Here is a 26,885-nt window from a genome sequence, read left to right as displayed (position 1 = left end):
AAACCATGATTTTTTCAGTTGCTTAGCCCGGCCCTGTGGGCCTATTTATATTTACCATTCTTCACACATATTTAGGTAATAGAATTACATCTCACATCAGTGTGCTCGGCACTGACTCTTCTTCCCCTTGCTACATCTACAAATAGCATCGCTTGACTCTTCCACCTTAAATGTGTCCATCATCCGCCCATCGTTGAGGCTATCTATCAAATATGTAACCAGAACGGCCATGTCAGGCACTCTATACACTATTTGTTTATATCTTGCGCTCTTTAGAGCTACACATATCTTCGTGCTGCTTATCCTTAAAATGTACTTTTTTTTTTAAATTTAAGATGTAGAAATCTTAGAATCCATTCTTCTACTGCATCAATGTGCTTAGAAACGTCGTGTTTCAAAGCTGAAAAGACACTGGGATGCAGCTCAGCTCAGGGTGCTGCTCACGTGTCTGTGTCAGTTTCTATATCTCCAGAAAAACTATTTTTGGGACTCCCTGCCCACCACTATTTATTAGTTTTCTGTTAATTAAGATGAGGATGCCGAGGGTTATTTCTGACAGACCCTTGCTACTTGAAGAAGAAAGTCACTCATGCCCTTTTTCGGAATCCGGCAGCTTTGCTCTAGATGGAGGCTGCTAGATTCAGCAGGAAGGGGCAGGGTGTTGTTCATCGCCGCACCTGCTGCTTCTCCCCTCAGCCCCGCTGTGTCCTCAGCATCACTTCAGCCTCACCCCAGTTACAAGGTTGTCCAGCTGCAGACCCAGTCTCCAGTATTCTCTTCGGGGCCCCAGTAACATGGGTTGATTGCATACACAAAGATGTCAGACCAAATCACCACGTCTGGGAATTGTCGGTAAAACAGTGTGTGGAATGAAATGCGCACATTGCCAAAGGGTGGGGGAGATTCGAAAGCAGGATATCTTGACAGAGAGAGAAAAGTGTTGGAATTAATTCATAAACGTGTCGGATGGAAATTAGCAGCTGAAGATTTGCAAAGGGAGAAGAGACAGAGGGAGAGAGAAAAGGGAAGACAGACAGATGGAGAGGGGGAGGGAGATGGTGGAAAATAGAGCAGAAGAGGCAGCTTTATTTCACAGCCCTGCTTCACTCTCCACTGAAGCAGCCTGTGCTTTTGCAGGGATCCTGCCTTGCCTCCGGTTTTTGTTCCCCTGTTGACCTCCACCATCCGCAGTCCCCGCTCCTGGCCTCGCCCCAACCTCCTGCTTTCACCACAACAGTTGTGCTTTTTACACACGTGGGATTCCCAGTTTGTTCAGAACGGGATTCTCTCTGTACTAAGCACAGCAAACTTCCCATGTGACCGTGGTAAGAAGGGAAGGACTGGGGCTTTCGAGGGACATCTTGACTCTTGATATTCTAATCTTATCTTGGGCCTCAGTTTTCTACACGTAAAGTTACGGTTATTGGGCCGGCTAAATGAGATTATGCACGTAAGTCACCTACCTTAGAACTGGATATGCTGCGTGCAGGCAGTACATTGTTTACTATTGTTATTAACGGTGGCAGTAGTAGGAGTAGTAAATTTTAAATTCTGTCTCTGGTGTTTTAAACCTCCTAGTTCAATCTTCGTGGCCAAGGTCAAGAGGTTCAAGCAACCTGTTTAAGCTCAATTTTAGAGCCAAACATGTTTCCCAGATTCCATTTCTTAATGGAAGGTTGGAGTTTTGCCCCGTAACAGTGAGTGTTTTGGATGGTGTTCCATTTTGGAACATAATACAGGCAATCACCCAGTTTCATTTTGAAAGAACAATTGAGATTACTGTGTGAGATGAGACAGATTTGGGTTGTTTTCCTCCTCAGGCTGCTATGTTAGCAGGGTGTGTCCTGCAGTATTCTCTCTTTCCAATTTCCTTTCTGCCTTCCAGATTTAAGGTGCCACTTCTAAATCTGAGCCTGTGTATAGTAGTATTGTATTGTGTGTAGATCCTGATATTTTCCCGAAGTCAATGTAGGTAAATGGAAACCCTGTGAACCACTATGATGCTTACAGAGCGATTTTTGGCCTCTCTGCATTCCACTTTCTTTTCCACTCTCTGTGCCATCTAATCCCTTGCACTGTGCCCCACTCTTCCCTTCCGGAAAGATTGCTCTGTAGCAAGCGATGCTGTTTGATAGCATTTTACCCACAGCAGAACTTCTTTCATAATTGGAGACAGTCCTCTCAAATCCTGCCGCTGCTTTGTCAACTAAGATTATGGGATATTCTGAATCCCTTGTTGTCGTTTCAACAGTGTTCACAGCATCTTCACCGAGGGTAGTTTCCATCTCAAGAAACCACTTCCTTTGCTCATCCAAGAGAAGCAGCTCCTCATCCATTCAAGTTTATTGTGAGACTGTCACATCTTTAGCCTCCAATTGTAGTTCTAGTTCTCTTGCTATTTCCACCACATCTGCAGTTACTTCCTCCACTGAAATCGCGAACCCCTCAAAGTCATCCATGAGGCTTGGAATCAACTTCTTCTAAGCTCCTGTTAATGTGGATACTTTGACCTCCTTCCATGAATCACAAGTGTTCTTAATGGCATTTAGCATGATGAATCTTTTCCAGAAGGTTTTTGGTTTACTTTGGCCAGATCCATCAGAAGAATCACTATTTATGGCAGCCATAGCCTTACAAATGTATCTCTTGAATAATAAAATTTGAAAGTTGAAATTTGTTTTTGATTCATGGCCTACAGAACGGAGGTTGTGTTAGCAGGCATGAAAACAACATTCATCTCTCTGTATATCTTCACTGGAGCTTTTGGGTAACTAGGTGAATTGTCAATGGGCAGTGATATTTGGAAAGGTATCTTTTTTTTCTGAGAAGTAGGTCTTAATAGTGAGCTTAAAATATTAGGTAAACCTTGTTGTAAACAGTTATGCTGTCATCCAGGCTCTGTTGTTCCATTTATGGAGCACAGGCAGAGTAGATTTGGCATGATTCTTAAGGGCTCTAGGATTTTCAGAATGATAAATGAGTATTGGTTTTCACTTAAAGTCAACAGCTGTATTAGCTCCTAACCGGAGAGTCAGCCTGTCCTTAAGCTTTGAAGCCAGACATTGACTTCTCCTCTGTAGCTATGAAAGTCCCAAATGCACCTTCTTCCAACACAGGGTTGCTTCAGCTACACTGAAGATCTGCTGTTGAGTGTAGCCACCTTCATCAATGATCTTAGCTAAATCTTCTGGATTACTTGCTGCAGCTTCTACATAAGCACCTGCTGCTTCATCTTGTACTTCTATGTTATAAAGATGGTTTCTTTCCTTAAACCTCATCAACTAACCTCTGCTAGCTTCAAACATTTCTTCTGCAGCTTCCTTACCTGTCTCAGCCTTCATAGAATTGAAGAGAGTTACAACCTCACTCTGGATTAGACTTTGGCTTAATAGAATGTTGTGGCTGGTTTGACTTTCTATCAAGACCACCAAAACCTTCTCTGTGTCAGCAGCAAGACTGTTCTGCTTTCTTATCATTTGTGTGTTCACTGGAGTGGCACTTTTAATTTCCTTCAGGAATTTTCCTTTGCATTCGTAACTTGACTAACTCTTTGGTGCAAGAGCTTTAGTTTTCAGCCTATCTTGGCTTTCAACCTGTCTTCTTCATTAAGCTTAATCATTTCCAGAGTTTTATTTGAAATGAGGAATGTGCAACTCTTCCTTTCATTTGAACACTTAGAGGCCTTTGTAGGGTTATTAATTGGCCTACTTTAAATATTTTTGTTTCTCAGGGAATAGGGAGGCCTGAGGAGAAGGAGAAAGACTGGGGAATGGTTGGTTGCTAGAGCAGTCAGAACACACACATTTATTGATTAAGTTTCCTGTCTTACATGAGCACAGCTCGTGCTGCCCCAAAACAATTAAAATAGTAACATCAAAGATTACTGATCACTACTAGATATAATGAGAAAGTTTGAAATATTGCAATAGTTACCAAAATGTGGCACAGAGACAGAGTGAGTGCATGTTGCTGGAAAAAGTGGTGCCGATAGACTTGCTTGATGCAGGGTTGCCACAAACCTTCAATTTGTGAAATACCCAGTATCTGCAAAACACAATGAAGCAAAGCACAATAAAACAAGGTGTGCCTGTACACACAATATATATGTATGTGTGTTTGTTTATTTATAAATAAATATATATTTAAGTATATACATTTATTTATCTCTACCTCTGTCTTGGGATCCATCTCTATAAAATCTCCCCTTGGTTGTGTTTCCCTGGAGAACTCTGATTATGTAAGACAGTCAGACCCCATCCTGCTTCTCTCCCGTGTTATGCCCCCGCCCCTTTCTTTCCTTTTCTTTTGCTTCTTCTTTGCCATTTTCTTCACACCCATTTTCTGGAGACTTTCTAATGCCTGGAGGAGGAAAGAAGGAGGATGAGCAATGGATTCTCCGTCTCCTTCCTTCCCAGTCTTCTGAACTGCATTTCCTGCCATCATGGGAAATTTTGAGCCTCATGACCCAGAGGGACTGTTTTGTTTTGGTTTTGGTTTGAGACAAGGTCTTGCTTTGTTGCCCAGACTGGAATACAGTGGCATGATCATAGCTCACTGCAGCCTCAAACTCCTGGACTCAAGTGATCCTCCCACCTCAGCCTGTTAAGTGTCTTGGACTAGAGGCATGAGGCAGCACATCTGCCTATTTTTTTAAATTTTCGTAGAGATAGGATCTTGCTATGTTGCCCAGGCTGGCCTTGAACCCTTGGCTTCAAGCAACCCTCCCACCTTGGCCTCCCAAAGTGCTGGGATTATAGCTGTGAGCCACCATGCCTGGCCTTGTTTTATTTTTCCCTGACTCTATCTTTGTAAAACTGATTCCAACCAGCCAAGACAGGAAACTAGAGTTGCTGGGAGGAGAAGAAAGCTTTTAGGGTCGAATACAGAATACAATGTCAGTGCTGGGTTAAGGAGTGGGTATGGGGCATTAGTGGATGAAAAGAGGCTAGTCAGAGACAGATCCAAGGTACTGTTGTCTAACATAAGTGTGGTGGTGGTGAGGATGCATACAGCCCAGCAGAATTTTTAGAAACTGTCCAATCCAATTTGGTCAAAACCCAATTTATTGTGGGTTTCTACCAAAATGTTTGAGGTTTTGGTCAAAACCTACAATAAAAATGCTGTGTCAAGCATGCCCAGAACACAAGAGCATATGAGAGACCCTGAGAGTATGTCTGTGAATAAAGGCGGGGCACTATCACGTAAACACACGTTACGAGAAGCTTGCTCTCTAAGCTGAGTTACAATATATCACAATAATTATGGAAATCACAAGCAATGTTTCTGATGAATCTGGCTCTGTTTTATTGATTAGAATCCTAATACCTGAAGCTGATCTTCATTGCTTGTTAGCCACGTGGTACGGCTACCTGCTTTTCCACCGTGATTAACTTCTTACCATGTAAATAGTGTGTTCCAACATCAGTAGTGTATGGGCACAAAACAAACTGAATCACTCTAATTCCTGTTCTCCACCTCTAGCTAATTTGCCACTGATAAAATCCAGTGTCCAAATGTGGACAAATATCTTTGATTATTTAATATTTGGTACATGAATCTTGAATAGCTATGATATCTGTGAGACTGGAGGGTATGGGTTAGAGATACATAATTATTTTTATTATTAATTGAATAAATATTGATTGGAAATGTACTATATGCCAGGAATTATTCTGGGTGCTGGTAATACAGCAATGAACGTTGAGGGAAATAGGAAAAGGTTCAGCATTTTCTTTGTTTTGTTTTTGAGATGGTGTCTTGCTCTGTCATCCAGGCTGGAGTGCAATGGTGCGATCTCGGCTCACTGCAACCTCTGCCTCCCCGGGTTCAAGCGATTCTCCTGCCTCGGCCTCCTGAGCAGCTGGGATTACAGGCACACACCACCATGCCCTGCTAATTTTTGTATTTTTAGTTGAGGTGGGGTTTCACCATGTTGGTCAGGCTGGTCTCGAACTCCTGACCTCATGATCCGCCTGCCTCAACCTCCCAAAGTGCTGGGATTACAGGCATGAGCCACCGCGCCCAGCCAGATTCAGCATTTTCTACCTTGCACTTCTAGAAATGACTAGGAGTAACCTTTCTTCTCTATATATTGCTTTATCAAATAATGCCTTCCTTATAGAGGTGTTAACAGGATTACATTAGATAGCATCTGTCAGGTGTATGTTCTAGTGTCTGGGCTGCTGGTAGGATGATGATGATGATGATGACAATGACAACTGTCACTATATTTTAAATATTGGTTGGTTGGTCTGCATCTGAATGGGTCCAGAGATGGAAATGTTTTGACCTGAAACAATTCATCCTGTATATGTTTATTAATCATCAACGGTGTACGAAATGCTGTGATGAACACAGGCAGCTGTACAACACCTTGAAGGAGCTCTTCACCTTCAGACACATTAAAGAAATATTCAGGACTCTCATGCTGAAGATGAAATAAGACAAAACCGTGCCAGCCTCCCCCAGATCCCCATCTCCGTCCAGCATGTTTTCACAGCTAAGCTCGACACCCTGGACCGCATTTGTTTTCTCCACACCTGGGGTTCCACTCATTCCTCAGCTCACCACTGCCTCACTTCTGCTGCCTCAGCAACAAAACAGCTTCTGCAAAATTCATCAGTGCCCTCCACTGTGGCAGATCAAGAGCATGGTTGTCTGTCCTCTGCTAGCCTGAATTCTCTCGTAGTGGACGCCACTAGCCACTCTTTTCTTCTTAAAGGTCTCCTCCCTGATTTCTGTGTGGGCACCGATGCTGGGTTTCCTTCTATTTTTTTGGCCATTCCTCAGGCTTCCTCATGAGCCCTTTTTCCTCTTACCCCATGTGTTTGCGTTGCTCAGAATTCACACTTAATGCCACATTTCTTCTCACTCCTGCTCTTGCTCAGTGACTTCATTAGTACCCAGGGCTTCAGCTCCCATGTATGCAAAGATGATTCCAAAATCTATGACTGTAAACATTGTCTCTTGCTCAGGCTCAACACCAAAATATCCAAATGCCAACAGCATATTTTTACTCGGATGTTTCACCAGCACCTCAAGTTCAATGTTTAACACCCTGCCCTCTACTCAGTATCAACTATTACTATGTCTCTGGGATTGGTGACGCTGTTCACTCATCTGCCAAAATCAGAAGCCACATGGCAGTCAGTCCTACCCAGTCCTTAAAAGTGAACTTTTCCTTTGAGGAGTCTTTTCCTTTGAGCAGCTTTCCAAGAACCCTGATCTAATTTTAATGGCCTCATTTTGAGAACCTGTAGCATGCTGTACATATTTTTAATCTTCTCATACCATACTATGATACCTGATTTATCTCTTCTACTAGACTATAAACTCCTTGAGGGCAGGTAACACACCATGTTCTTTGGCTTTCCAGGCCAAGCAAAATGCCTAGATGGTCAATGAACATTGGTCCTCCCACCAAAACAAACAAAAAACTAAACAAACAAAAAAACAAACAAAACAAACAAAAAACCCAAGAAAGAATGTTTAAATGAAGTAGTGAATTAGTTAACAAAATAAATGAACAATATAAAAAAAGTTTGGCAAGAGAGATATGATTTCAAGTAACTGACATATTACACAAAACACAAGTTCTAGCTCGTCTCTAAGACCCAGAAAATCAGATTCATTTTAGCAGGAAGTGGGTACAGCCCCATAAGGAGCAGCCAGTCATGGAGTACCACCTATATGCCAAGCTCTCTGCAAGCCACCTTACATACATTTTGCTCAGTTCTTTAAATAAAAAAGTGTTGTTTTTCCCATGCAACCAAGGAGGAATCCTGGGCTCAGAGAAGCCTGGTCCATTGCTGGGGACCCCCAGCTCTCAGGGGGCAGGTCCAGATTTAGAGCCTGGCAAACCTACCTCCAGTGGCATTCTCTCCTCCACACTCTGGGTTCCCTGGGGAGGAAGAATCCATTTTCCACCTGTCATGGTCATTCTGTTAGATATTATAGTGAGACCGGGGAGGGGTAAGACTGTAATAATGGTACTGAACATTTAAAAAACACATTTTATGGCTTGTAGGTCTCAATCTAATGGTTTTTGTTATTTGATTTATAGAACTATATGAGGTGTGACTATAAAGTAATGAGGCTGATTTTATTGTATGGCTTGCAGAAATCGGTCCCTTTATAGGGTTCTCCAGCCTTTCTAGAATGAAATGCTTTAATGTAGTTGATGCCCATGCCTCCCCACAGTTGAGGCTTTGGGGTCCAGGGAGGGAAGGAGAAGGATACTAAGAGAGTTCCTTAGTGGGAATGGCACTGGATCTTTGGCTGACAGCTTCACGGAGTTTCTGCAAACTGTGGAGAGTGGACATCAGTTCTCTCGTGCAGCAAATATTTGCTGAATACTTACTCTGTACTGGGCCCTGGTCTGTAGCAGAGGAATCAGGGATAAGCAAAATAAAAACTCTGTTCTCGGGGACCTTGCAATTATAATGAGAGACAGAGAGTTTACATGCATGCAATACACACAGAAACTTGGAAGGAAAAAGAGTAGGCTAGGGGCTGATGTTATACTCCTTAGATTCTAAAGTTCTCAATAGATCACTCTCTAAGCCTTGGGGAACCTCATAGATAACTTTTTACAGCGTAAATCTTACATGCCTTAGGTTGGCTTGTTTATTTTAAAGTTTTTTTTGTTGTCATGTTACTTTTGTTTGTCTACTTGGTTATTTTTGTTGTTTTGTTTGCTTTGGTTTTGCCTACTTCATCATTCTGGCATTAAGGATGGAAAAAGGGAATTGACCATCCCCCATCATGGAGGGCTGCCATCGTTCCAGGCTCTGGGAAGGGCACTTTTCCATGCATCACCACGCTCACAGCCATCCTGTGAGGAAGTTCTCATGCACGCCGCTCACAGAGGAGGGGACACAAACTCAGAGGATCGCCCTGCTTGGAAGTAGCAGAGCTGGGATTGGAAGCCAGGCATTTTAATTCATGCACGATGTTGGTTCCTTCCATCAGTCCAGGCAGATGCATTCTAGGTTGAAAAGGATGTGATGTGGTCTGTGATGGAAAAGAGAAGCAGGTTGGGATTTAAGGGGCCTGAATTCTGCCCTTAGGTTAGCAGCTGACTAGGAAAACCAATGAATGTGTATTTGCATCAGTTTTGGAAGTGTGCAAACAAGAATGAGAAGCAAGGTTCCACATGGATTTCCTGCATTAATTGTGCAAGCAGCTATCATATAGGGATTGGTTTGGGTTTTTTAGAGGACAGTACTTGTGTCTCATCCAAAGTGTTGTGTTCTGTGGTATGTAATTCCCTTTCTGGTGACTTTCTTAGCCTAAAAACGGAAGCCCCCGTCGATTCTTACCACTCTGTTCACCACAACACATTTTGAGTTCACTAGAGCTCCATGACCAGAGGGCCCCAGAGAGCCACCTTCTTCAAGCTAAGCCACCATGTCTTCTCGGCCACTCCACTCCACTGGGTCCACACTGACTGAGGTTGGTTTCTGTCATACAAATACGCATCAGACCCAGGCTTCTCACTTTATATGTCTCCCTAATACACACATGGAACAGCTGGGTACAATCTTCTCTCAGATAAACACAAGCTGTAAGTCTTCCCTATTTATGAATAACAGTTTGAAATTGCTTTTATAACTGAATACAAATTTTATTAGATAAATGCAGATATTTCTGTGTGATCCCAGATTCCCCAATAGCCATCCTCATCTGGACAGCACCTCCAGGGCAAAATAAAAGCTTATTAATAACCACAGAAGCCTTTTCATTTTTAGGCAACGTCTAATTCTAAAGTGGCCTCTTCTTCAAACTTGGAGAAAAACCTGTCCTGTTTCTTTTATTATATACACACACAGAAAAAAAGCCTTTGGACACCTTGGGAATTTTTGTGTCTTGCTCTGTACAGCTTATCTGCCCACAGAGATACTTCAGAGAAGAAACTTGTGACAATGGGGAATTAGGCCTCTTTCTGTAGGCAGTAATAACTAGCATTTATTATGGACTTAGTGAGTGCCAGGCATGATGCCAATTATTTTACATGCAGTATTTCACTTAACACTGATGTCGGCTGAATCATGGCCCCCAAAATTCGTATGTTGAAACTCTGAGCACCAATGTGACTCTACTTAGAGATAGGGCTTTTAGGAGGTGATTAAAGTTAAAGGGGTCAGAAGGATGGGGCCCTAATCCCTTAGAACTGGCCGCCTTCTAAGAACAGAGAGAGTTTTCTTCCCCATGTGAGCACAGAGCAAGAAGGTAGCTGTCTCAAGCCAGAAAGAGAGCCCTCGTCGGAGCATGTTCATGCTGGCACCCTGATCTCAGACTTGCAGCCTGTGCCACTGTGAGAAAACCGATTCCTGTGAGGCCACCTAGTCTGCAGTATTTTGTTATGGCAGCCTGAGCTGACTAAGACGTACACTCACAAGTACTCTACGGATTCATTGCTATGGTGGTCTCCATTTACAGAGGTGGCAGCTGCAAGGTGAGTGAATGTAAGGAGCTTGTGTAAAGTCCCACAGATAGTGAGCTGCAGAGGTGGGGCTGGGACTGACGCCTGACTGCCCTGTGTTTGCTCCAGTTTTCCTGGCTGCACTCTAGAGCGCAGGCACACAGTCCACCTAGATCACAGCAGGTGATCACAGCAGGGAAGTCAAAACAGGCCGAGGTCTTAAACCCAGGTCCTTCGACTCACATTAAGGGTCAGTGAGCAGCATTTTCCTGTTTTCTTAAAAGCAGTGATAACTTCATGGCCTCATCTCCAAATGATGTTAGAGACTACTCTCAAAAGATGAGTTGTGACCAAGTAGAGGAGATACATTAAGAGACAACTAAATGGAGTGAAATAGGTTACATCTCACGGGGTTGGGGGAAGGCGCCTATTTCCGAATTATGAACAAAGGCAGAGGAGCCTCTAGATTCAGATTGAGGGTTCCATGGATAATATGCCCCCTTCCAAAAATGCACACAGCAGAGCTTTACCACTATTTTTTATGACAATTAGGAAAGCAAGCTTTCAATGAGACAGTAGCATCACCCTCAGTCCTCCACGCTAAGCTTCAAATCTTTCTCCCACTGTCGTCCTGATGTCTCCATTTGACTGTCTCATAGAGGTGATAGCTTCGCAACTTAATCAGAACTCTTTATTCATTCTTCAATTCCTGCCTCCTTAAACCCGTTCCTTCTGGCATCATCCTCATTACAGGTAGTTGTAAAATGCAGCTAGTTACCCAAATCTTCCTCAATCGCTCTCTTTTTCTCAATCCCCAATCTCGGGAAGTCCTAACTACTATTCTTCAGGAATGCACCCCTCACCTCTCCATCATTCTGTGTCTTCATTGCCATCGTCTCTGGCCTCTGCTGCTCCTGTCTTGCCCTCTGCTTCTACTCTGTACCCCTGCAATCTAGTCCTGTACACAGCGGTCAAAGTGACGTGAAAAATTTTTCAATCACAACCCGTCCCTTTTCCACTACAATGTTTCCAACGTTATCGCACTGCCCTTAGAGCCAATTCCAAAACAGTTACTGTGACCTTCAAGGCCCAGCGCAGCTGCACCTTCATCTGCCGCTGGGGCTAGCGGGCTACCTCTGCCATGTGCCTCTATGGTGTTTGTTTGCTCAGCTCCAACCTTCACTCAGCCGATCAGTCAGGACTCAGGTCAAACGCTCCCTCTTCAGAGAGGCTTCCCCTGGCTATTTGATTTTTTGCTCTTCCCACATCATCACACCTTTTCTTAATGTATAGCTTGTAGCACAATCTAAATATTTGCATCTGTTTACTTTTTATGGTCTCTTTCACCCTCCTTCAACACTGCTTACACACCCGTGCAGAAAAGCATATAATAAAGCTGATCTCATTAATTACTGCATCTTCAGTCCCTAGAACAGTGTCCAACATAAAATAGGTGTGTCATACATATTTACAGAATTAGTAAATGAATTCATAAATGAATAAGTAAAAATCGTGTTACGTTTTTTGTCATTTTTAAATTGGTTTCTTTCTTTGACTGTTAGTCTTGGTTATCGCCCTCTGTGTGAGACTGATCCGTCAAAGACTATAAGGCAGATAATGTCCTGCCGCAAGCAAGAGAGTTTTCACAGCCCAGGATACTGGCTGGAAGTATCCATCCATACCCAAAGCAGCAGCAGTACTCAGTCAGCTCAGTTTAGGTTCTGAACAGAAGTTGCTGCCCAACAAGGCCCACCTCCCCTTTGTCTTTCTCCATAATTGTGGGTTCGTGAGTTGTGTGCACCATTGTTCAGCTGCTTCTTACAGGATGCATCTCTTCAGTGTCACGAGCTACGTTCCATCACCAGACACAGTCCACATATACATAGGAATATTATAGGCCTACAATCTTATTTAAGCCAATTTGAAATGCAATAATGTGATTAGACTTTTTACGGGTGTTTTTCCCAGGTGGGTCGCCTTACGTTTCATGTAGCTTCTCTGGGACATTCTATCTTCTCCAGGTTGCAGATACTACCTGTCAGTTTCAAGTTGCTAGAGTCACCTGAATACTGGCCTGGAAATCCCTAGGGTTCTTTACAACTCTTTGCCTTCTTTGCAGCTCTTTCTCCTACCTGAGAAAGTTCCCTCTGGCAAGGATTCCTATTCTCAAGCTTGTTCATAATTACTTTTCTCTGGCTAGCCAGTGGTCTCTGTTGTGATCATTACAGCCCTGTAATCGGGATACAACTTTGCATTTTCTGTTACAAATTGTCATAAACGAGACTTCTGTAGGTCTGAGTAGAATCTCTAGTTTGTACATAGGGCATTTATAACCTTTCACTCCCATCTTTTTTTATGTCACAAATCATTATCATGTGAAAATGGGAGTTTGGCTACATAACGATAATTCATGATTATTAAATTTTCCAGTGTGCCAAGTAATTTGGTGAAATGTTGCATGCATTATGTCATTAATTGTCCCTTGTATTAATTATGTTTTTTATGTTCTGTATTTTATGATGCTTTGATATCCTGGGTCTTGCTAATTCTGGAAAGACTGTCCCTCCTAGGGCTAGCTAATTCCTAGAGATAATAAAAAACTTGCCTGTGAACCTGCCCTTTATGAGAAACCCAATCCATCCAAAACCCATACCCCACACATTTCTTTTATCTAATGCTCACACACCAAATCAATATTGCCCTTGCCCTAGATCACCCCAGGGCCAGGTACAGAACCACTAGAACCACCCCCACTGCCGTAACACAGAGCCTGCCAGAAATATTCAAACTTTACAATCCTAAGCTTGCTGAAGTTTGCCTACCTTGCCTCCCCTATTTATTCCCATGGAAATCATAATAAAGACCCTGTGCTAGGCCTTCCTCTCACTCCTTCTGCCTCCTGACCAACCCTGGTGCCTCCCCATGTGGTCCAGCATGGCACAGTGTGCCCCTCCTCTTGGGAACTGTAAGGAATAAACTCATCTTTCAAGGCAGTCGTCTCTGTGTCTGTCTTCTTACCAGCCTTGATTTTAAAACATGCCTGGTACATTTCAAGAAACCTCAAACCCTGTAACATAGGTGGGATAGGTATTCCTGGGTACCTGCCAGGCAGCTAGAGAGATGACAAGTCAGCATCTGAACAGACAATATAACTTTAAAAGTAGTATAGGTTGAGCATCCCAAATGCAAAAATCCGAAACTTTTTGAGGACAGACATGGTGCTCAAAGGAAATGCTCACTGGGGCATATTGAATTTGAGATGTCCAGATTTGGGACACTCAACAGTAAGTATAATGCAAAGACTCCAAAATTTAAAATAATTCAAAATCTGAAACACTTCTGGTCTCAAGCATTTCTGATAAGGGATACTCTTAGTCATGATGTTAATTTGTCTTTATATATGTTTCCACATGTCTAAGAGGGTTTCACTAGGGGCCACCGTGTCATGATACTCAGCCAAGCATTTCCTAGAAAAGTTCTGACATAAACTACTTAGTCCTTTTCATTGTGAACCTCAGCTCATTTTCTGTTTCTAATTTCAATTTAGTCTCATCCTTATATTCTATAAATGCACAGACTAGTCTACAGCAGTGTCCTACAGAGGAATGAAGTCTCTCCCACACAACGGTAGGCTCACAGAGATTAACATTAAATGAGACCTTTGCAGTCATTTCTCTGATTTGCTAGCCCATGAGTTGAGCCCGTTTATTCACTCAGAAATATTGAGCTAGGAAATGCTGTTACAGAAGGAAATAGACACAGGCCCTCTTCCTTAGGACTCCAGATACCTTATTTCAGGGGACCCAGCTGTGCAACAAAATGGGATACTTGGTTTATTTCTTTGCAAGAGCAAGACTTATTATATATTAAGAAAATTTACACCTCGCTTCTGTCCATCTCTGCTGCTCTTCTTTACTTGCCTCAGCCATTCTTTTCCTATCGGGAACCTCATGCTGTCCTAGCCTTTCTCGTTTTCCTTAATAACTCTTCCTGTCTCAAGCACTCTTTCATGAGTTGATTGAGCAACGGCTCCATTTTCGTCTCTTGAGAAGCGATAGAACCAGCAGGTCCAGGAGAGAGGAAGGGAGCTGAATGCCCTACAACCAAGTGGCAGAGCTGCCAGCCTTGAGGGGCAGCCTGACCCAACTCCACGGCTGCCACCCACCTGTGTTCAAGCTCTAAACTCTGCAACTGAAGAAAATCATAAGCCCGGCCTCAGGTTCTCAGCTTTACACAAATTAAAGTATGAAAAAGAGCCTTTCCCATCTGGTGATACTAGACTAGAACTCAGAGTTGAGAGGTTGAAGTACAATGTCAATCAGGAAACCCGGGTTCACTCAAGTCTTGAGAAAAGACATGTGTCATGAAAGCTAGTAGGAAATCCCAAAATAGGTTGTGGGGCTGCTCCCTGAGCCCCCAGCCTCTCCTCTCTGCATCACAACTCCCCAAAGCCTTGTACCTCGGGAGCTTATGGATGAGACCTGGACCCCACTGCTGCCTTTGTCATACCTGCTTTCTGGAAAGGACCTAACCCAGTGGAGCACTGTGTAACAATGCTCTGTCAATGACAGACCGCATATATGACAGTGGTATAGAAAAGATTACAGTGGAACTAAAAACTTCTCATCCTCCAGTGACACTGTAGCCATCTTAATGTCTTAGCTCAACGTGTTGCTCAGGTGTTGGTGGTGACGCTGGTGTAAACAAACCCTACTATGCTGCCGGTCCCATGAAAGTCCAGCACATGTAAATACGTACAGTACATAATACTTGATAACAAATATAAACGACTGTTACTAGTTTTTATGTTTACTATACTATGCTTTTTATCCTTAGAGTATGCTCCTGCCACTTATTTTAGAAAGGTGTTTGTAAAACAGCCACAGGCAGGTCCTTCAGGAGGGATCTAGAAGAAGGCATTGCCATCATAGGAGATGACAGCTCCATGCATGTTGTTGCCCCTGAAGCTCTTCCAGTGTGAGGAAATGTGGAGGCAGAAGACACTGATACTGATCATCCTGACTCCATGTAGGCCTAGGCTAATGTGTGTATTTGTGTCTTAGTTTTTAGCAAAAAAAATTTAAAAAGTAGGCCGGGCGCAGTGGCTCACACCTGTAATCCCAGCACTTTGTGAGGCCGAGGCGGGCGGATCACGAGATCAGGAGATCGAAACCATCCTGACTGACACGGTGAAACCCCGTCTCTACTAAAAATACAAAAAGTTAGCTGGGCGTGGTGGCGGGCGCCTGTAGTCCCAGCTACTTGGGAGGCTGAGGCAGGAGAATGGCATGAACTCGGGAGGCGGAGCTTGCAGTGAGCCGAGATTGCGCCACTGCACTCCAGCCTGGGTGACAGAGCGAGACTCCGTCTCAAAAACAAACAAACAAAAAAAAGTGGAAAAAAGCTTAGAATAAGGATATAAGAATATATTTTTGTACAACTGTACAACGTGTTTGTGTTTTAAGCTAATGTTATCATGCAACAGTCAAAAAGTTAAAATAATTCAAAGTGTATAAAGTTAAAAAGTTACAATAGGCTAAAGTTATTATTGAAGAAAGAAAAATATGTTTTGATAAATTTAGGGTAGCCTAATTATATAGTGTTTATGAAGACTATGGTGGTGTGCAGTAATGTCCTAGGCCTCCATTCCCCACCCACTCACTGACTCACCCAGAGCAACTTCCAGTTCTGCAAGCTCCGTCCACGGCAAATGTCCTGTACAGATGTACCATTTTTTAATCTTTTGTACTGTATTTTTATTGCACATTTTCTGTGTTTAGATACACAAATCCTTACTATTGTGTTACAATTGCCTGTAGTATTCAGTACAGTAGCATGCTGTACAGGCTTGCAGCCAAGGAGCAATAGGCTCTACCATACAGCCTAGGTGTGTAGTAGGCTGTGTCATCTAGGTTTATGGAAGTACACACTAGGATAGTCACACAATGACAAAATCTCCTAAAGACAGTTCTCAGACTGTATCCCCCTCCATAAGCAGCATATGACTATATATGTTTCACTATAGCTGATATAATTAGTGATAAGTATTCTCCCTTCTAGGTAAGATGCTCTAATTAAAAATTTTAGACCTACACATATATGTGGGCTAACCCTTTTAGAATGGGGAATGGGGCAGTATTTATTTGTGCTCGTTCTCTCAGAACTGAAAGCAAGTAGTATGCCTTTGTATCCTTCAGCAACTAAAGTAATAAACGATAAGAGCTTAATGCTTATTTTTGAATTAAATTTCATTTTGCCAATTGTGCAAAGCCCAGTCTAATTTAACAAAAGGCTCTGAGAAAAAAATACAGTAGAGCAGATGCACATAGCAACCATTAAATTAGAATACAACGGGGAGGCTTCTGCCAGGGGAGCGGAGAGGGCCTCCTGAGGGGCCCAAGGGAAGCGGAGCTCTGGGGTTTAGAGCAGAAAGAGACAAATCCGAGACCAAAGAAAGGGGGAGGCTGGCCTCCAAAAGCACCCAGTCACCTCCCAGCACCACTGCGGCGCCGCTTCCTGTGAGGGGTTTTAGGAGGATCAGTCCTACTACTTTTTAGGATCTGCTGTGTTTTTCCCAGCCCTTGCTTTTTACCGCGATAAGGTGTAGGACAGGGACAATGTTGCATGCTGTGTTTTAAGGAGAAATTGAGATTTGCCACTTTGGGGACAGGCGTCCAGTGGAGGGGCACGGGCGTTTCCGAGGTGGGTCCTCGGAGGTGGGTCCACTCCACCTCTGCGCGGGCCCAGGACAGCGCGCCGTCAGGGCTGGACTTGGCTGGGCGGGGAGCCGTTCGCAGCGCGATGGACACGCACACCGGTGCCCCATCTGGCGTGGGCAGGGTAGTTCAGCTCTCCAGGGCGGGGTTTGGCAACTTCTGCGCTGGCATCGGCGAGGGAAGGTGCCAGTGTCAGTTTTCAATTTGCTGCTTTCCCCAGAACTCCCTCTCCCGCCCTCCCCTCTCCCTCCCCGCTCCCCCCACCCCGCCCCTCTGTAGGGGAAGCCACTGCGAGGGGCGCCGCGTTCTCTCCGCTGGCGCCGGTGTCGGGACGGAGCGAAGTGGGCGCGGTGCGGGCTCATCCCCGCAGGCATCCCCAGCCCGGTGGGCGCGGCGGAGGTTAAGGTGGGCGCCCGAGACCCGCGACCCGCGCCCCGCGCCTGCCCGTCGGGATGAGCGCGCAGTCCGCGCCGCCCGCCAGCCCGCTCGCTCCGAGGCGGCACCGGGAGAAAGTGGCGGTCAGGGATGGAGCTGCTGCCATGACAACCCCGGCGGTCCGGGCCCGCGCGCGTCAGGGCTGCTCCCGGGAGGAAGGCGGCGCGGAGGCCGGGGGCGGCCGCTGAGCGTGGCGTCCGCGCGTCCCCGCGTCTCGTGCCGCGTCCCCGGAGGAGGCGGGGGCCGCCGTCCGCCCAGCTCCCCGTGCGCCCGGAGCCTGCGCCGGGCGGCGCTCCCCCCGCTGGCCGCGAGTCGCCGACCGGGCTGCAGAGGACGGCCACCGACCGGACGACCCTGGCTGCGCCGGCTGCGCGTCCCCGCCTTGGAACTTTTTGCTGCCTTGGGGTTCCAGATGAGAGACTTGGGGCTGGGGGACACGTACATCTGTACATGTGTGTGATCTAATAAAACATTTCCTCCTCTCCTTGAAGCCGCAGCTTTTTATGACAGCTCCTGTATGTCAGAGACACTTGCCTTCTTCTTTGGGTTATAAACTTTTGATGCCAGAGCTCTGCAGAACGTGCCCAACTGAATCTTAAAGTAGCGTCTCGAAGAGAGAGAGGCAGAGAAAGCGCAATCTGTGACCTTCATCCCCGCACCTTGCTTCTTCCTCTCCCCTCCTGGCTGCCTCCCTCCTCCCCAGGGGAGCGTCAAGAAAGCTCTTTTCGGATGCAGGAGGGGGCATCTGGTTCTGCTAGGCTGGAAAGCTGAGGCAGGATCTGAGGAAGAATTCTTAGACGCCGGAGAGCCTGGACTCCTCTCTTCTCCTTCCCCCTGCTCCTGGCGAGCTCTGCCCCTTCCCTCTTCCCCGCACCGCTTCCCGAGCCGGCTGGTGCGCGGGGCGGGGGACCAGGACCGTGCGGCTGCCGGAGTTCTGGGAAGTTGTGGCTGTCGAGAATGGGGGTCTGTGGGTACCTGTTCCTGCCCTGGAAGTGCCTCGTGGTCGTGTCTCTCAGGCTGCTGTTCCTTGTACCCACAGGAGTGCCCGTGCGCAGCGGAGATGCCACCTTCCCCAAAGCTATGGACAACGTGACGGTCCGGCAGGGGGAGAGCGCCACCCTCAGGTAGGGAGCTGTCCTTCCGCGGGGGCCGAGCCCCTGGGCTGTGGTCGCTGGGGAGAGGTGGGAAGAGTGGGCAGAAGGCTCCATGGGAGACCGGAGCGTGAGAGGGCCTTGTGCAGGCCCGAGGGGCGTCCGCTTGCGTGCTGCCGTGCCGACTGCCGTGCCCCGGGACAGGTTTGTCCTGTGCTCCGGCTATGCTGGTCCAGGATCTTATGCGTGAACCTTGAAGTCCACGTGTGGGACTCCATGGTTCTTTGAAGCCATGACAGGCTAGATTCTCTCCTGCGTGGGCACCATGATGAGAACATGAGTGCATGGGTTTGAAATACTGGGGGGCTAGCCTGAGCCCCTTGGATGGCTGTCACAGGCCAGAAGGTACATGATGAGGCAGGATCGTCCTCAGGACCACCAGGCTAGCCCTTATCAGAGATGCACCTCAAATGTAAGGCTGTGGAATTACCAGTGTCAGGCCACGGCCTGTTATGAGTCTCCTCAAGACCCAGCACTCGTGCCAAACCTGGTGTAGTGCTCCTAGGGTTCCTATTGTAAATTATGATAGCAGTTTTATTTTTGCAGACTGGGTCCAAGGAAAGGAAACATGTAGCTTTTATGCAACAACATCACTCCTGTGTGCAAAGCACAATAGGAGAGCTTTTTGTTTTACCTTAATGAGTTACAGAGAATCACTTGCATGCTCCAGGCAGAGAGGTGGAGAATCTTGGAATATGAACCTTTGGGGACTGGGCTTGCTGCAGCAGATACTTTAATAAAAATGCAGCCACCACTTTCCACCAGCTCAGCAGATATCATCTTTTATCCCTTTAATGAGGCAGTTCTGGTCCTAGGAGACTGATTCAGGGACGTCCCAGCTTAACTATGTCTCACAATGTACACAGGGCGAATGCATTTGCCCTGCCTATGACTTTGATGGTTATGGTGAAAATAAAACATCCTGACCCAGATTCTGCAGCCAAAATGCCTGGCTTCCCGTAGGAGAGTGTGACGGTGGGGGTTCTTCCTGTTCCTCCCTTGGCTTTTCTGGTGGAACCTTTCCTGCATCTAGACAAGCCTCTCCCTGGAGGAGGAAAGACCTGTCTCTGGGACACCAGAATTCTTTTTCTAAGCCCAAGGGTGAAGATTGGATTCTGCCACTTTGGGTGATACTTAGCTGGATCTTCTTTTTAGTTAGAGAACAGGTCCCAGAATCCTGTGTGCTGTTTCTCAGAAGCCCAAAGCAAATGGAGAAAAAAGGAGAATAGAGAGGCCCTTCCTGGAGATGTGAAGGAAAAGTCCTCCTGGCCATGTGGGTACCACTCAGCCTGCCCCAGAATAGAATGTAATATCCCTACTTCATTGCTTCAAAGAAGGTCCCATGAGGAATCAGGGAACATTTCCCAATATGCATTTGCAGTGAACTATTTGGCTTAAAGATATAAGCAGCACACGGGTTATAATACATGTTAACCAAGAAAATGTCAGTAAATATTACCAGTGTTCAGGGATGTTGATGCTGTCACACACCTCTTTACCATCTAATGTGCCACTGGGGGCAAAGAGGTCTAGCATTGAATAGGATCTCAGTCCTGAATTTTCCAAAATCCTCTGTCCTCTTCCTGTCCCCCAAAATTAAACCAGAAACTTCAAAACTTGAGCTTTCTGCTTTCTGAGATGCAATAAGACTATTCCACCAGCAGAGGGCCAGCTTCCATCTACCAATTTTTTATTAGCTGTTGGCCTGTTTTCATGATCTTCAATTCTAATGTTGAGCAGCTGGGCTTGGGAATGGGAATGGGAATAAAAAAAGAAAAGCTGAATAGTTGCTTTTTGTTTTTTGCAGAAAAAAAGAACAACTTACATGTTCTAGCATAACTGTTATCTGCTACCTGATTGCATGGCGTGATTTTTTTTTTTAAGTAAGCACATGTATCATGTTGATTTTGCGTCTCTTCTATACATTTACCCCAGAATAGAGAAATTCAGCACGTTATCTACATTTTAATCTCTTTAAATCCTCATTCTCTTAGCTCGTGTCATCTTCTCTTTTATTATTTTCTTCCTTCATTTTTATCAGATGCAACCATAATGTATACTTTCGTCTATTACTCATTATTTTCTTCCTTTTTTGTCTTTATCACTTAAGTCTTCTTATTCCTTGATTTTTTAAGGTTTTGATTTCACTGCTACCACAGTGTTTCTTAAAAAAACATAAACATCTTCTGCAAATTTCTGTATGTCCCCATCTCTCTCCTTTTGTTTTCACTCTTTTGCTCTATTGGTGAAGAGTTCTGTTCCCATCTTAACAAACAACTGATTTGTCAGTACTCTGAGGGAGAGTCCATGTTTTCAGTTTCTAGAAGCGCATGGCTTCAACCCTAGATAAATATACCATATTTTATTTGGTGGTGTTTTTTGCTGTATAAGCTGTAATTCTTAAGTGTGGTTTCTTACTCTTTTGCCTCCTTAAAGACATTCATGAGGGATTCATTACCTGGGGACTGAGTGTTCCAAGCACATCACATGTTTAGATTGCACCAAAAAACACTGAATGATACCCATGCCCATCACACGAAAGCTCTTTTAATGTGGTTGTCCTGGGTCAAACTATCTCGAATCTGTTTCTAAATCTTGAATGAAGTCCCATAAGGAGGCCAGAGACCTACTAGGAAAAGCAAAGGAGTCAAGAAAGCTGGGCCTGCCTTTAAATTTCCCAGTGAAAAACTGCACAGCTCAGAGAAGAGTGATTTTCCTCCTTTGGGATATCAGTTTTGTTGTGACAGGTCTTTGATTGCTCTGAGGGACATTAGGAAGTGCTGTGCCAAAGATGACACTGAAGTTTTGAACGTGGATGAAACTCATTTTCTATAAGTGAGGCAATATTATCTTCCTCATAACTACTTCATAGGGCTACTTGAAAAGTAAAAATAATTATTTGAATATTGAGTTATTTTGCCCTCTTGGAAGAGAGATGATATGGAAAATGAAGGTGCTATTCACTATGGTTGAATTATAGCTTCCATGAATCTGATTTGAATTCATTATTACAAATGGGCCCTCTTGGCCAGAATCACTTCATTACAATTATCTGCTGTTGGGTTGAAAATGTTCTGTGGCTCTCCATTAGATTAGATATGACAAGAATCTAGAAGTCACGTGTCTGAATCAATGCCCACATCAGGAAAGGAGCCCAGGATGTTCAGTGTGGTCAGCTGGTGTCTATTAAGCCATCTCAGCAGAATGGATGATGGCCAGTTGTGCTTTCTTCACAGGCCTCAATCTCCTCAAAGTTTGCTTGAGTTCTGTGGGTCCACATCGTCTGTGTACATGAACATTTTGAGGGGCTGCAGTGAGATGGAGGCAAGGTGGTGGTTGTAACTGTTCCACTCAACGGGAAAAGTTCCCACCAACATACTGGATTTTCTTTCTGGTTTGCTTTTGTTTTGGTGTTTTGTGTTTTTTATTTCAACAGCAGGATAATCAGTTTTGTTGATCCAGGCTTGCTGATCTGGGATTATGCTTAATGGATCTTTTCTAAAATGTCCCTGCATTTTCATTTGGAGTTCTGAGCTAATCCATTCAAAACCAACTATTTGAGGTTTAACTACTGCCAAGGAATAATCTGAGCAGTGGGGATTTTGCCAAAGCAACCTGGGCAGTAGAGTTTCCAAAGCTAAAGTTCTGTTGTTTGCCTGGGTGTGTTTCTGTACTTTGCACCTACCTTCAGCTCCTTCTTGTGTAAATTAAAAGATTTTGAGTAGCCATTAGACTATTCAAAACAAATGCATTATTTTTCCATTTCAGTGTTTCAGTTGTCCAAGCTGAATGAGAACTGGGTAAATGCAAAGACTTTACTCCTAGTCTGGGAAGACAAAGACATTAAAAGACACTCAAGCAGGGACAGGTCCATAAAGGACCTCTCCAGTGGTGGCACTAACCTGGTTGGAGTTATCTGGGATGCTTTTTAGAAATTCCATTGCCAGTCTCCCAGATTGATGATGTCAAAATTCCTGGGTTTGGGGATGGACGTGGCCATTGAAAACATCTTTTCCAGTATTTCTAATGTGGAGCCAGGATTGAGAACACTGCTCTAAAGCCCTTTCTGGCCCTAGAACCTCTGAGCAAGGCTTATCCAGTGTCCCTGCTTTCCAAGGAAGCATCTTCCCCATGTGTGTCTGCACCTCATGGGCAATGTTAATGCCCTAGAAAGCTCTGTGTCTGGGGGCCTAGGCACCTGGGGTTGATTCTTACTCTACCTCTCACTAACTCCACGGCCTTGAGCACTTTCAGTTGAATTGTGTACATACAGGAACGATATCTATTATACCTGGTCTGCATTATCAGAGGAAAGGAAGTATATGGGTTGTTCTGTGAGCCATAAAGCAACATATGTGTGCAAGTTATTACCGGTACTAAGCTGAACTCCTCAATAACAACTGACAATACTCACACATTTTTTTCAGTTTTGTCTGCTCCATCTCGTTCTTCCTCTATCCCCACACTTATACACAGCTTTAAAGTGTATTTGTTTTTTCACAGTTCCACCCAGAATTCTTTCTGCTTGTCAAGAATTGCCCTCATCAGAGTTCCAGTAACTCTTGCTGCATAGCACTGTTCTGACAGATCCACACTAGGACCTGTTATTTTTTCATGTGTGGTTATGGTTAGTCTGGGGGCTCCTGGAGCTTAGGAGCTGTGCTTTATGTGTTGACTATAGATACTGTGGTGGATACTAAAGATTAAAACAAATAAGTATTGGTTTAATGCTTTAATCCATCTCAATGGGAAACAACCACTTCTAGTGTATTATTGCCTCTACAGCAATGAAACCCTTATATCTAAACAATTTTATTGTCTTCAAAATATGATCCTGGGATATTCAGGCACAGCAGTTGGTTAGAGGTCTTGGAGGCCTGAGGGACTTTTGGATTCCACTCAAATCACTTGCCAGAGGGGACAGTTGAATCCACCAATGATGGCAGTCTGATCCAAACTATGCAAAGTCTTCACTATCCCTGAGGTCAAGACAACAAGCAGAGTGGCAGAGTGAAGAGCAGTAGTACTACTGCTTTTTAGAAGCAGTAGAGGAGCACACTTGGAAAGCATACCTGTCTCTGCAGAGATTTGCCTTGTGGGCCCAAGGAGATACACAACGCAGGGAGGCAGCAAGAATGTTGGCATGTCGTGGGTTGGGTCATGGCTGCCGAATCTGGCAGGCCTGGGAGAGCAAGGCTGGCTTGAGTCCGTGACACTCTCTGACATCCCTGATTGGTGAGAATGTGTCTGCTTCCCCAGCACACACACACACACCCCACACACACACACCCCCACACACACCACACACACCACACACACATGACACACACACACTGCACACACACACACCACACACACCACACACCACACAGACACACATACACACTCTCTCTCTCTCTCTCTCTCTGTCCCCCTGTTTGAAGCAGGCCGTGGGAGAAGACGTTTTAAAGCATTAGAAATATATGTTCCCTGGCTTTCTGAACCTTTCTGGAAAACTCAGCAGCTCTTATCTAAGCCCTTTGGGTAATTGTTTAACCTTTTTAAGTAAATTTGGCCCTTGGGCTTGGTTTAGCTCTGTCTTTCTCATTTCCTTTCCTTCTGGTTTCTAAAAAAGGACTCTGCCCTTGGCCCACTCACTGTGCTCACTAGGTGGCTGGCTCTGAGGGAGCTGGGGAGCCGGTCTGCCAGGCAGTTTTTACGGATCTGATGGGATCCGGCAGCAAGATGCAGTGGAGGGGAAGAGTCAAGCAGGTCTCATTTGACCTTCCCAGGGGAGGTCTTTTAAAATTACTTATTATTAACGGGAAGCTGTCTTCAGTCATGAAATGAGAAGAGGGAATTACAGTCCAAGGTATCTTTAGGGCTGACAGAAATTTGCATTGCCTAATAAGTTAGAAACCAAGTGCTAACTTTTCTTCATTTTCTTTCTTCCTTTTTTTTAACATATACAAGACAGCACCAAATTATTTCAGGTCTGTTTGTTTATTGTTTGCCCTGAATGAAGCCGCTCTTGCTCATGTTAGGTATAATTGGAGCTCAAGTTTGCATGAAATGGGTTTGGGGGAGGGGTGCACTCTTTTCATCTTGATCCGTTCTCAGGCCCTTGTTGTCTCCCAATAAATGACACTACCTACTTGATGCTTTTTATACTCTGGTATATTTTCTTTTAAGAAATGAACATGGAAGCTGTGATATCTAGGCTGCTCAGCACTGCGTAGCCTAGATCTGTGTATGGCTTTCCCGGTAGAGAAGTTTAGAGAAAGGAACCGTCTGTACCTTGCGCCACTGCAGGATAATACCGCAGAGCCTTGAACAAAACCTGCAAGAGCCCAGGGGTGAGGGGAGGTTGTGGGGTGGGGACATGCCCATGCTAGTGAAACAAACAAAAGCTCCCATTGTACATGGTTTACTATGTGTCAGATGCCACACTAATTACCTAACGCGTCATGTAATTTTCAGACCATTACAATCCCTATTAACAGCCTACAGGTCCAGGTTTAGAAAAGTTAAAGCACTTACCTTTGGTCACAGGGTTATCATGTGTCAGAGTCTGCATTTGCTCCCAGAAGACCTTTATGCTTCTTTTCAATTTCATAGTATGTCCCCCTCCCCAGATACAGAGGACAGAGAAAACTTCCAAGCGCCACAGGCAGAAATAAACCAAACACATCCTTTCTGTTCCTGAAGGTCAGGAAATCTGCATTTCAGTTGAAGGCTGCAGCTGTCTGCTGTCCCAGCTTTAGAGTCTCCTTGCTTTGTGGGGCTTCCCTCCCCTCACCCGCACTCAAGTGAAGCCCATCTATTACTACCTTCTGAGGCTGGAAATGGTGCACGCTGCAAACACTGAGCAACATGACACTCACCAGGATCCAACATACTGTCCAGGGGATCATGGATGCTCATGGCTTTGAACCTGCCCTAGATGTTGTACTATCCCGTTACTTGACCTCCCATAGCACATATGGAACCTCAAAGGGCCTGCAACCTAAGACAACGTGAGCCGGTCACTTCTTGGTAAGAACCCAACAATGAGACCTGTGAAGAAATGAGTGATACCAAAGTATAGAAGGAGGAGAAGTAATTTTGTTTAAACCCTAAAATACGTCACTCCATTATCCTCCATCCCATCCTTGTATTCACTTTTAATTTAAGACTGTGAACACAGAGAGCGTAGGCCTTGCCATGCATTCATACCCCAGAGAAAACCATGTGACTCGCTTTGACTTGCTGGTCCCTGGAGATACATAATACTTAAATCAAAGAGGTGCTGAAGGTCTTGACCTGGCTTCCCATGAAAGTGCTGATCAATACAACTTTTAGAAATTGGTTTTGAATATTAAACATTTTCAGTGGATCTGAAGATTTATGGCATCTCAATTAATCAAGTTTCCATTGCATAATCATAATAAAGAATGTTATCAGTGGTTGTTAAGCTTTCTGGCTAGTGCACAGAAGACAATTCAACTCACAATTACCCAAAATGCTATATACCAGCAATGAAGAATAACAGAAAACAACGTTGTTGCAGAAGTAATTACGCAAAAGAGAGAAAAATGAATACGATAATTTTCTATTTATTGTGAATGCCAATGCTGAAGAAAAGTAGGCGTAATTAGAAGAAGATAATACGGAAACATTTTCTCAAAGATATTTCTGAATGCTCTCTGAAGTTTTGGAATTTGTTGTATTGTTTCTATTGAGCCAAATTTAATTTTAAAATATGTAGCTTTTTTTTTTTTTCTGAGATGGAATTTTGTTCTTGTTACCCAGGCTGGAGTGCAATGGTGCGATCTTGGCTCACCGCAACCTCCACCTCCTGGGTTCAAGCGATTCTCCTGCCTCAACCTCCTGAGTAGCTGGGATTATAGGCATGCATCACCATGCCCGGGTTATTTTGTATTTTTAGTACAGAAGGGGTTTCTCTATGTTGGTCAGGCTGGTCTCGAACTCCCTACCTCAGGTGTTCCCCCCATCTCGGCCTCCCAAAGTGCTAGGATTACAGGTGTGAGCCTCTGCACCCAGCCGCTTTTGTATTATTTGGTTCCTGTATGCATTTGTCACTACTCTGATGGTTGAGGAAATTTTCATAAATATTAACAAAGGAAGGAAGATAGATAAAGGACAGAAAAGACAATAATGGAATTACTCATGAAAGGAGAG

At 44.6% G+C, this 26,885-nt stretch overlaps 1 protein-coding gene across 6 annotated transcripts in view; it reads left to right on the top strand.

Annotated features, from left to right (window-relative positions):
* Nucleotides 1-26,885, top strand: part of OPCML (opioid binding protein/cell adhesion molecule like) — a 1,134,040-nt gene that overhangs the window by 586,970 nt on the left and 520,185 nt on the right. For 3 of the 6 annotated variants that reach the window (XM_019037340.3, XM_004052457.4, XM_004052458.4), the window contains exon 1: nt 17,785-18,698. In XM_019037340.3, the coding sequence (XP_018892885.2) occupies nt 18,532-18,698 (167 nt within the window). In that variant the 5' untranslated portion in view covers nt 17,785-18,531. Of the gene's footprint in view, nt 1-17,784; nt 18,699-26,885 lie in introns of those variants that run through there. The other 3 variants (XM_019037341.3, XM_019037338.4, XM_019037337.3) reach the window with 2 other exon arrangements.

Source organism: Gorilla gorilla, chromosome 9 (assembly GCF_029281585.2).
Source record: "Gorilla gorilla gorilla isolate KB3781 chromosome 9, NHGRI_mGorGor1-v2.1_pri, whole genome shotgun sequence".
Taxonomy (NCBI): Eukaryota; Metazoa; Chordata; class Mammalia; order Primates; family Hominidae; genus Gorilla; species Gorilla gorilla.
The sequence above is the reverse complement of the archived record's forward strand: the minus strand, read 5'-3'. Positions and strand labels throughout refer to the sequence as shown.